This window comes from Gopherus evgoodei, chromosome 4, assembly GCF_007399415.2.
Source record: "Gopherus evgoodei ecotype Sinaloan lineage chromosome 4, rGopEvg1_v1.p, whole genome shotgun sequence".
Classification (NCBI taxonomy): Eukaryota; Metazoa; Chordata; order Testudines; family Testudinidae; genus Gopherus; species Gopherus evgoodei.
The window spans coordinates 76932914-76945323 of NC_044325.1; the positions used below are offsets into that span (position 1 = coordinate 76932914).

The window sequence follows — 12410 nt, forward strand, 5'->3', positions numbered from 1 at the left end:
TGCCAACCCCTGCTGCACCCCCCCTGTGGCCCTGCCTGAAGCCAGACTGCCCCACACTCCCCTGTCTCCAGCCAGCCTCGCACCCCTTGCCCTGCCTGCAGCCAGCCCCTACCTCCAGTCAGCCCCTGCCCTGCCTCGAACCAGCCCCATGTCCACTGCTGCCCTGCAGTTCCCAGGCCAGTAACCTGCACACCTGCTTCAAAGAGGGGGCAGGAAGCAGCGGGGACCCACACATGTGCACATCCCCAGGGAGTGGTGTGGACCTGCACATGTGAAACAGCAGTCATTAATAACCAATCAACAGCACATATGATGCAATGTACATAATATACAATTTTATTATTTATATAGTTATAGAAAGTAATTAATACATGGAAGAAATGGAAGGCTTTTTTTTTTTTTTTTAACACTTTTTTCTTTTTAAGTCATCCCTGCCAGGGCCCCGCTGAAAGTGTTCGAATTGGGCCCTGCACTTCCTAAAGCTGGCCCTGTTTGAATAGAGTGAAAGAGTTCCAGGAATAGGGGCACCATGGAAGGAAACATAATGGAAAAGGCACAAAAAGGTGGGGGAGTGGTTTTCTTGGGTACATGCCAGGGGCACAAAGGCAAGTAAGAATGAGAGAAAAAATATGCGCTAGGGTAGAGTAATGTAGAGTGTAGAAGGTGACAGAATTTGTCTGTCATCTCATGAGAGAAGCTAATGACCAAATTAGCCATGCACATTTAAACTTCCCATCCTGTTTCTAGCAACAGGCTTTTAAGGTCAGGGTTTAAGGCGTGTTAGCAAAGGGATGGGTTTGGGAGGAAGCTTGTAGGCTGCTCCTACTCTATTTGCTCTGCAAATAGAGGATTTTAGTTTCCAGGGCAGTTAACTTGGCTCTTTTTGCCAACCCTAAAATCACTTTGAGAAACTAAGTCAGTGCTTCACCCAGTGGTGCAAATATTTTCCCCTCACTGCTTTAAATCTTTCTTTTCTGTGTCTGAATTGAGCTGAACAAATGCTATCATCTATAATTTGCATTGTATGAGTATGTGCTTGATGAGTTTCTGTTTTACTGGCATAGATGCTGCAGGTCAGAAATGAGCTGTGAAGTGGCCCAGTATGGGAGCAGCAAGGGAGGGCTGAGAGTAAAGATTTGGAATAGCTTTTGGAGCTTTATGGTATGCTAGGACTAGAAGGGATTGTAGGTCAGGATTAGGATGCATTTCAAAGTTGTGTGGAGGAATGTAAAGGTGTGGAAGTTATTCTGAGAATGGTAGTCCCTGTAGTAATAATAGAGGTTTGTCGGTTTCATGTTTTTACATAGCACTGAAGGTGTGCGTGCCATTTTACAGAAATATGTGGCCCCTTATCAACAGAGTCTACAGTCTAGGTGAGCTATGACTTGACATAGAAAGAGATTGCATGAGGAGAAAATGGAAGAAGAAAAACGCAGGGAGACTTATTCAAAACAAGATTTTGAAGCTGTTAAGCACATTTTCAGTGTGTGTGTTGGTTTGATTTTTTTCTTTTTCTTTTTATTAGATTTAGTAAATAAAAAACAAGTTCCCTATCACATCCTGTACAGTGAGTTGTTTATGGCTCTCAGAATCTTAAACTTGAAAAAATGTCCTTGTAGGCAAATTGCTAACATGAGTGGTGCATTGTTAAGGCTGCTGCAACTGTTGCAACTTTTCTAAATATAAGCTAAGGTGTAAAAAGACACGCACAATTGTACCGAAAAGAGGGGAAGAGGATGTAGTAGATATATTCCACCTCTCATTTGGAGTGCATGGTTGTTTAATTCCTACTAATAGATAGATATGGTTACTGAAGTCCTTGACAGTCAGTTGTCTGTCTGTCACTGAATAAGTAATGGAAGTGAGACAGTACTTTTAGTAGTATGGATGTTGGCGTTTCTGTAGCAGGTTGATTTTTTTACGACGTGGAGTTGCTAGCCCCACGCCTGTATGGGATGAGTACTATAGAAATCCCTAAGGCCATGTCTACATCTAAAATTTTGCAGCGCTGGTTGTTACAGCTGTATTAGTACAGCTGTATAGGGCCAGCGCTGCAGAGTGGCCACACTTACAGCAACCAGCGCTGCAAGTGGTGTTAGATGTGGTCACACTGCAGCGCTGTTGGGCGGCTTCAAGGGGGGTTCGGGGAATGAGAGAGCAAACCGGGAAAGGAGACCAGCTTCGCCGCGGTTTGCTCTCGCGTTCCCCGAACCACCCTGCAAACCGCAGGGAAGGAGACCTGCTTGTTCGGGGAACGCGAGAGCAAACCAGGGAAGGAGACCAGCTTCGCCGCGGTTTGCTCTCGCGTTCCCCGAACCTCCCTGCAAACCGCAGGGAAGGAGACCTGCTTGTTCGGGGAACGCGAGAGAAAACCGGGAAAGGAGACCAGCTTCGCCGTGGTTTGCTCTCGCGTTCCCGGAACCACCCAGCAAACCTCAGGGAAGGAGACCTGCTTGCTCGGGGTTCGGGGAACGCGAGAGCAAGCCGGGGAAGGAGACCTGCTTGATTACCAGAGGCTTCCTCAGGTATGCTGGGATACCTGCTTATTCCACGGAGGTCAAGAAAAGCGCTGGTAAGTGTCTATACTTGATTACGAGCGCTGGATCACCAGCGCTGGATCCTCTACACCCGAGACAAAATGGGAGTACGGCCAGCGCTGCAAACAGGGAGTTGCAGCGCTGGTGGTGCCCTGCAGATGTGTACATCTCCTAAGTTGCAGCGCTGTAACTCCCTCACCAGCGCTGCAACTTTCTGATGTAGACAAGCCCTAAGATAAACAGTTTTCCTTCTGGCTTATCTGACCTGAAAATACAGTGATATACAAATTAACCTTATTACAGCATATTGTGAAGCACCCAGGAATGTTTTAACTAACTCCTTCGAATCTGAGCCTCACCTCTTCCTTCCCCCCAAACTTTTGTTTTGAACACTGGAAAAATCCACTAATGATTATTGCACCAGATGACTTTTGAATAAGTCTCTACTTGGCTATTTGCATAATCTGATTGGTGGTATGTCCAGAGGTGCTTTATTATTTGTAGTACACTGTGCAAGAAGTCCTGCTATTATTGTGTTAACAAATGGAGTATCTTTCTCACAGATATTTTTTTCTTATTAGAATGCTGATTTGAAGAAACAGCTTCATGAACTCCAAGCCAAAATCACAGCTTTGAGTGAGAAACAGGTAAGGAAACGGATATTTTTAACACCATGTTCTAAAGAAATGTCTGCTCTCATCTTCCAAGAGAGCTGCTAAATTTCTTTCTGTGGATGTAAGTATAGGCAGTCCAGACGTTTTGGGGTTTTGTTTAATTTCTCTAACACAACAAAAAATAAAGACGAGTAAATGGAGGTTGAACAAACAGACTAGTCTGTCTGTTGGTCTGGATTGATAAATGTGGCAAGAAAGCGTTCTGTTTAAACTATATTTTACCTGATACAAAACAGAAGTGGGAGGAGACTGGCAATCTGGTACAGTGATTTGAGCTTGAGACCGGAGTTACAGTCTAAAGTTCACTCACTTTGTTCTAAACCAAGAAGTCCTTACTCAGGCAAAACTATTTTAAGTCTATTACACATTACGGACTGAGAAAGGGCTTCTGGATTCATCCCTTTGAACCCTGGATACCTCTTAGTCCACAGCAAGCCAGTTTGTTAGTTTTTGCTAGGCTAACTGCTTGTCTTGACTGGTGCTTGGTTTCTAATTGACTGCTCCAGAATTGACTGCTAATAGCATTAGTCACCTGGTGGGGATTCCTCCATATATAGACTGAAAATAGTTGTCATTGGCAGACAGATGATTACTATATAGAATGTCTAGAGGACTTGCAAAACCATATGGGTAACTATTAAATTTAGATTTTCTTGTGATGGGATACATAGTTCTACTGACCTATGCATTAAAAAAAACCAAAAACCTCAGTCAAAAGCCCCTGTTTTGTTCGTTCATGTTCACAGTATTACTATGAAAATATAACTGCATCGAGCCAGCCTTTGGTCACTGTGGCCTAAATCCACAAAGGACTTTATTGACTTTTTTCCTGCATGGAAAAAAAAAAAGTTTGAAACATGTTTAAGCAGAATGTATAGCTGTGTCCCACATCACATCTAGCTTCTTGCATTTGTATTTGTGCTGCATATATTCTGTTTAAGAATTAAATAGTCTTTATGAAAGTAAAAGTTTACTTCCCTGTGTAGGGAAGTAGTAGGAATCAATTAATATTATTTTTGAAACTTTGTTTAAAGATGGAACTTCGCATTGTATTTCCTTAACTCATTGTCTAGCTACTATAGTGTAGTGCAATATTTTAATGAGTAAATTACCACTATAGTGAAGAAAACCATTTAAATTCAACTAAAAACTGAAGTTTGCTGTTCATGTTGTGTCTTCTGTGAAAGGGATTTGTTCTCTAAAATCAGCACAATAGTGTGGTTGTGTATCAGAATGAGAGAGACTGCAGCTTCAGAATTTTTCAATTAGGTCAGAGGGCTCCTGATAGTTTCAGGTTTAGTTTGCCATCAAGCCAGAGGATTGACTATCAGTTTACGTGTTCAGATAGGGACAGGAGGTGAGGTACTGGAAGTGGGGAGAAGGAACTTCGAAGCTTAGAAAAACATAGACATCTGTCTTATGGTGGTTTTATAACTGTGATTTGATATTCTTTAAAGTTACAATTAAAAAACCTGAATAGAAAATACGATTTGCAGTTGAGAATAAGTTAGTTGCTTTTGACTCTCTTCAGTCATTGTTTATGGTGGGGTGGGAAAACTGCGGCCCGCGGACCACATGTGGCCCGCCAGCTGATTTAATCCGACCCTTGAGCTCCTGCTGGGGAAGGGAGATCAGGGGCTGCTCCATGCGCCGCAGCTCCCAGAAGCAGTGGCATGTCCCCCATCCGGCTCCTACGTTTATGGGCAGCCAGAGGGCTCCACATGTTGCCCCGAGCTCCCATTGGCCGGGAACTGCAGGAGTGGCGCCTGCAGATGGGGCAGCGCACAGAGCCACCTGGCCGTGCCCCCACATAGGAGCCAGAAGGGGGACTTGCCGCTGCTTCCAAGAGATGTTTGAGGTAAGTGCCACCCGGAGTCTGCACCCCCGAGCCCCTCCCCAGCCCTGATCCCCCCTCCGAACCCCTCAGTCCCAGCGTGGAGCCCTCCTACACTCCAAATCCCTCACCCCAGCCCCACCCTAGAGGCGGCACCTCGTTGGAGCCCTCACCCCCCCCCCATGCCCTAACCCCCTGCCCCAGCCTGGAGTCCCCTCCCGCACTCTGAACTCCTCATTTCTGGATCCACCCCAGAGTCTGCATCCTGTCCTGCACCCTACCCCAATTTCATGAGCATTCATGGCCTGACATACAATTTCCATACCCAGAGGTGGCCCTCGGGCCAAAAAGTTTGCCCACCCCTCGTTTATGGGGACATTCATGTAAGGAGAAGCTGCACCCTGTTTGCTCAGCATAGCATCTTGATGTTTCACATGGTGAAGCATTTTTTATCATATGATAAAGCATGAGTTGTATTTAAAAAGCTTTGATTTACTCAGTTTCTGAATTGTTGGCTGCCAGTAATCATGAAAAGGGACCTCATTTGTGACACACAAAGTGTGAAGTGTTAAATTGTAAACCAGTTTCCTACTTTACATTCCTATTCTTTGTTTTTGCTAAATGTTGAACAGTGATGTGCTTGTGATTATCAAAATATTAAAACAGGAGGTAAAACAGATGCTCTGTCCTCTCTGCCACTGGGTCAATGAGCTGCTAGTGTCCTCAGAAAGACCCTTTTGAAAGAGCATGGCTGCTAAAATGGGGATTATATGAAATTGTGTTTAAACTGAATATACATTTTCTACATGAAGAGAAGACATGCTTCTTGTGTATATGGTTGTAGTGTGTGTGAGGGGAGGAGGGGAGAGGGGCCCTTTTGAGTTTTGGAAAATCTCTGCAGACACAGCTGTGATTTTGCAAGGCATAGCGATGTCAGACACTGTGTTTTTGATGGAGTCTTTACTTTTGTTCTCATTTTCATTATTTTCTCTTTATAACAAATGTAACTGAGAAAGTATTGGTTTGATCTTTGCATACGGGGGAAAACCGCATCCAGTAGGCTAACCTCTAAAGTGGTTTAATGAGCAAAATTGGTGTGTACTCCTGTTTCCTCACATCTTTTATATACGTTTCTAAAACACTTTTTACTGTAATGCCTCACTCACTTCCTCTGGCTAAGGGACTGTGTTGTAGCACATGCCTAGTTCAGAGAGAGACAGTGCTGGAGCTTTTGACTAGAAAGAAGTCGGGGTTCCCAGTTTCTGCTGTTCCAAGAATTGGAGACGTAGCTCTCATTTCCACCTAGGTAGGTTCATGGGGCATCTTCTTTTAACCACAGTTGTGGGATGATGATGATTCAGCTTTTGATTTGTGGACACATTTGCCATTGTTTAATCAACTTTCACTGAAGTGAGGTGTCTAACATTCTGCTTTTCCGATTGTCCCTCCTTTTGTGCTTGAGGACAGAGTGAGAACCTGCGGTTGTAAAAATTGAATTAAATACAGTATTGTTGCTGACATTTTATAAATTATTCTTTGCTCTCTTCTTTACTGAAGCTGCACAAATGCTTCTAGTGCAAGTGCCAAATCTGTGGCAGTTAAGCCAAGGCCTCTAGTTGCTGTAGAACTTCTCTCCCATTCTGAAGCATTGTGGGAGTAGTGTTAATATGCTGGAATTTGCTGTCTGTCATTGCAGTGATTCATAGTGGTTAAGACTTCTTGCTGAGAGTTAATAATGAAAGCCCTGTTCAAGAAGTTTGTGAAATTGAAGAGATCTGGCAATCTACAAGGAGAAAGCAAGTAGTCTGTGTCACATGTAGGCATAAATGTAAAAAGAGAAACTGGTTAGTTGATGCAGAATTAAGCTGTACAGAAAAAGGCAAGCCAAAAATTCATACAGTTGATGAAAATGTAAAGAGTGGTGAAAGTGAATGCTTTGATTTGTTTCACTTGGGAGGTAATGAAGCTGTGCATGCTGTAAGTTTCACCGAGTCACATGAAAGGCAACTTAAAAGGGAACAAGCTTTTCTTGAATGTAAGTTTCATTTAGAGGGGGAGTGTAAATTTTAAATAATTTTAAACTGTTCTTTTTTCCTGATAATTTTAACTTTAAATAATTAACAATGAAAGTTTAAAAATTCAGTGAAAATAAATGAGGTCAGTTTGGCTTTTGTTTTAAGTTTAGTGATTTCAGAGCTACAGTGTTTCAGTTGTAGAAGAATGTGTTTGTTTAAAAAAATCAGTTGGAATTTTTAAAAGGCAGCATTTCTTAGGTTTTGCACAAGCAGTTTTTACCAAGTCTAAGTTTGGGACCAGATTTGATTATGTCCCTTTAAAACTTCCTTTTACATGTTTACTTTCATTTTCATCCCAGTTGATTTTAAGATTTTTGTACCATAAAATAGCTGCTTAAACTTTACTAATCTTTCCCCACTAAGTGGTAAAATTTCTGTTTTGTGGGGGGTTAGCTATGATTTCCTGATAACCATAGTGATAACCTGGAGCTAAATCCCTGCTCTGGAACTGTACTCTTCAAAGTATAACGGTTTAGAATTAGCAACTGAAGTATCAGAAAAGCTACCAACATACGTTATAGATTTTCAGCATTGGAGAACCTGTAGCTCTCGTGAAAAACTGAGAAGGAGCAGAGCTGGCATGAAAGAAGACATGCAGGATGAAGACTTCCAACAGACATCTGTTCTCCTCTTCCATGCCCTCCCCAATCAAATACAAATGGCATCACCCTCTCACAGATACATCATCACTAAATGTGCACCACATTACTTTGTTTTCGGTGGCAAGGAAGAGTTCACCTTACTTGAGTGAAAATGTGGAATTGTGCCAATAGTTAAGTGACTTAATCAAGGTCACAGAGAGAGTCAGTGGCAGAGCCAGGAGTTTACCACTGATTTTCAAATTAGTATTCCAGTGCCTTAACCACAAGACCACCTTTCTTCCCAAGTTTAAACATATCTGCTTATTTAACCAGAATTTTTTCTAAGGTGTTGTCCAGTAATATTGCCTTGCAGCGCCAGTGTCAAGGTTAGATTACCTAAAAGCATAACTTCCTTTACAGAAATGCCTCTTCATATTTTGTGAATGTTGTTCTTGGCTTCCTTGAGCACATTATGATGCTCTCTGGCCTTTTTTGGTGCTGTTTCACTTTCCTTCCGCATCTTACCATCTTGACCAAGTCTCTAATAACCATTTAACAGGTAATTTTAATATGGGCTCTACCGCATACTAATTTTGGCAGCAGAAATCTCATTACACGGCCTTGTTTTCAAACAAGAACAAAGCAATAAAATTAAATGATTCATTCAGGTTTCACAGAATTTTTCATCTTTGTGTTGCACTTTAGTGTGTTTTCCTTAACAGTGCCCTGACATTGAAGGAATTGAGAGGATTCCTTTGCATAAACCTAAAGAGAAACAGCCTTTTTGTTGATAAAGCTGAAAACAGGTATCCAATATCAGAAGATATCTAAGTGTTTGATGGACTTATCACTTTGGTATGTAAGTGTTGAACAAAATTATATTAAGACACAAAAAGTAGTTCTCTTTGCAGTGGTGTCAGGCGGTTTTATTTATTTTTCATCCAGAAGGAAGTCTATTCACAAACATGTTTTACTGTGGAGAACAGGTGATTACTGAATCCTATAGAGAACACACTGCAAAAGCAAGCCATTGTGCTTTGTCTCTTAAGGACTGGCAAGTTTATTCTCCATGTTCGAATTTAAAGCAACTTTAGGCAGCCCTTTTGGATAACACAGATTACCAATCTACATTCTGTTTGTTTATAATCTGCCAAGTTTCTTCCAGTCTTGCTACTTAATTGTGTGTAATGAGAGAAAAGGTTTTGTTTTTTTTTATAAAAGTGGTAATGATGAATAATTAGCCACAATTTATAGCAATAAATAGTTGATATGCATTTGAGTAAATGCAAACAAATCACTTAAGCAACAAAGAAAAACTGCCATAACTGAAGTCTTCAGAAATGTATCATGAATAAGCTGTCAAATTTATTACAGGGATCATATCAGCCTGAAGAGTATAGTAAAATTTAAGGGTGCATAAATGTATCCTGGGACTCCGCCCTTTCTGCATGCTAATCACAAGTAGTAGAATGGAATTTTCATGAAACCCACTTAAAAGTCTAAACAGAGTGTCTAATACTAGCACACTTCACTCAAAACATGTTTTGTGGTCTACACGGCATATGCAAGCAAAAGGATTTTGTTGGGGAAGGAAAGCTCAAGAAAGGCCATAGAATATAGGAGGAAGAGGAGCAACTGGTATAAGCTACCAAAAAACATTCATAAACTATGCAGAAGCATTTCTGAAAAGACAGATATGTAAATTTTGACAAGCCCAAAAACTTCTTCTTTCATTGATATAGTGCCATTGCACAGCGGGTGATCTTGGCTTTGCAGGCTAACATGATTGGATAACATCTTAACCAGGATTTCTCCAGCATAGTAGAGGTACATCTAGGCTAAAGTTCATGAACTTGGATGTCTATATTTTAGATTTTTAAATTCATAATTAGGAACCTAAATAAGAGCTATGCTTTTCAGATATGCTGAATACTTTGGAATATCCTTTGAAATCCATGGGAGCTGTGAATGCTCAGAATCTCTGAAAACTCATGCCACGCCACTTTCAATCTTGAAAATTATGCCCCAAGTACCAATCAAACAAACAAAAAAACCCAGTCCAGGTGTGTGTTAAAGCACCTTTTCTATTGCCAGTGGAAGAAATGTGCAAATGTGCCATTTGAATTTATGGTAATGAATATAATTGTGGCATTGGAAAGAAGTGCCAGAGGCTGTTGGTTTATTTTGGTGATCTGGGATTGCTTCTATTAAGCATGAGTCTTCCCCTCTTTTGAATGAATAATATAAAAAGATAAAAATGCTTATTACCAAGTGGCTGTAAACAGACACCTTTCCTGAACTGCTTTATGAACACAGTCCACCCAGCATGAAAAGTCCCAATTCACTTTTCTGAGGTTTGGCTTTAATAATAAAGAACACAGCAATAAGATATAAGACAAAGTCCAGCTTAAACCATCTCCCCAAAGTTGGCTATTTCTAGGCTTCCTTTCTGATAACTTCTCAACCCAAGTGTCTTTCTTTTTAGACACACTCCTACTTCCTTTATATGCAGCTGGGACAATGAGTCACCCGCCTCAATGAGTAAACAGAACCCTCTTAATCTTTTCCCAGTATGATCGACACCTGCTTAACAGTGTGAGATTTTGGACAAAACAGTGCCAAGCTGTTACAATACCAGCTCCAACCATAGAGGTACAAAATAATATACTGTCTTGGAAATCATCATAAAAATACAGTCTTATTCTCAATATGATAATTGAAAGATGGATAAGGAACTGGTGAAAGGGGAGGCTACAGCGGGTCATACTAAAAGGTGAACTGTCAGTCTGGAGGGAAGTAACTAATGGAGTCTCTCAGGGATTAGTCTTGGGACCAGTTTTATTTAACATTTTCATTCATGTCCTGGGCACAAAAAGTGGGAGTGTGCTAATAAAATTGCAACTGACACAAAGGTGGGACTTTTTGCCAATAAGGAGGAGGACCAGAATATCAAACAAGAAGATCTAGAGGACCTTGAAAACTGGAGTAACGGAAATGGGATGAAATTTAATAGTGCAAGGTCATGAACTTTGGGACTAACAACAAGAATTTTTGCTGTAAGCTGGGGACATATCAGTTGGAAGCAACAGAGAAGGAGAAGACCTGGGTGTATTAGGTGGTCACTGGATGACTATGAGCTGCCAATGTGATGCGACTGTGAAAAAGGCTAATGTAATCCAAAAATGCATCAGGTGCAATATTTCCAGTAGAGATAGGGAAGCGTTATTGCCATCATACAAGGTACTGGTGAGACCTCATCTGGAATACTGTGTGCAATTCTCCTATGTTTAAGGAAGATGAAATCAAACTGGAAAAGGTCCAGAAAAGGGCTACATGGATGGTCAGAGGAATGGAAAACCTACTTTATGAGAGGGAGTTTGGCTTGGTTAGCCCAACCAAACAAAGGCTGAGGGGAGATCAGATTGCTCTCTGTAAATACATCAGTGAGATAAACACCAGAGAAGGAGACAAGTTATTTAAGTTAAGTACCAGCATTGATACAAGAATAAATGGCTATCAGCTGGCTATCAACAAGTTTAGGCTTGAAATTAGATTAAGGTTTCTAACAATCAGAGGAGTGAAGTTCTGGAACAGCGTCCAAGAGGAGCAGTAGAGGCTTCAAAAACTGAGCTTGATATGTTTATGGAGTGGATGGTATGATGAGATTGCCTACAATAGCATGTGGCCCATCTGCGACTGTTAGTCGTAAACATCCCCAACGACTGAAGATGGGGCACTAGATGGTGAGGGCTCTGAGTTACTACAATGAATTCTTTCACAGGTGTCTGGCTGATGGGTCTTGCTGACATGCTCAGCGTCTAACCGATCCCCATATTTGGGATTAGGAAGGAATTTCTCCCAGCTCAAAGACTTGGCAGAGACCCTGTGTTTTATTTTGCCTTCCTCTGCAGTATGAGGCATGGGTCACTTGCTGGTTTAAACTAGAGTAAATGGTGGATTCCCTGTAACATGAAGTCTTTTTAAATCATGATTTGAGGACTTCAGTAACTCAGCCAGGGGTTAGCGGTCTGTTACAGGAGAGGGTGGGCGAGGTTCTGTAGCCTGCGATGTGCAAGAGGTCAGACTAGATGGTGCCTTCTGGCCTTAAAGTGTATAAGTCAATATGTAATGGAGGAAAACAGGTTTCTTTTTATTGGGAGGCACAGTAGATTCTCTTTATTAGCACCCCCTCAGTTGCCATAAATAAATTTCCATTATCTGGTTGTTCTCAGTTAGTGGAAGGCAGGTTTGCAAGGCTGCAGCCAATAAAGAAAGGTGCTGGCATGTGTCTTCCCTGGCTGCAGCCCTGCAAACCTGGCTGCAGGCAGGGCAGCAGCAGAGAGGGTGGCTGTGTCCATGATGCCAGGGCTTTCTACAGGGATTGTGGGTGCTTGGGGCCCACAGCGCTGCACAGTACCTCTCCCTGTGCTCTCAGGGTGTCAGGGTCAGTTCATCCCAGTGTTTCCTTCCCTGAGTATAGTTCTCTGGCAGGGTGCAGCCTGGAGAGCACAGGGAGAAGTTCCATGTAGTTCCAGCATCTGGACTGCTGCAGCCCTCCTGCCCACAGCCTCCCATCCTAGCCCCTTGCTTCCTGTGTGATCCCTGTCCATAGGCAGATTTGCAGGGCTGCAGCCAGAGAAGATACATCCCAGCACTTCCTTCCCTGGCTACGGCCTTGCAAACCTGCCTAGAGTTGCCTTTTTTTCCCA

At 42.1% G+C, this 12410-nt stretch overlaps 1 protein-coding gene across 9 annotated transcripts in view; it reads left to right on the forward strand.

Moving 5' to 3' along the window:
- The window catches only part of PHF21A (PHD finger protein 21A), a 304777-nt gene that overhangs the window by 108240 nt on the left and 184127 nt on the right, over window positions 1-12410 (forward strand). For all 9 annotated transcript variants that reach the window (XM_030559955.1, XM_030559954.1, XM_030559957.1 and 6 more), the window contains one exon: window positions 3119-3184. In XM_030559955.1, coding sequence (XP_030415815.1) covers window positions 3119-3184 — 66 coding nt within the window. The remainder of the gene's footprint in view (window positions 1-3118; window positions 3185-12410) is intronic.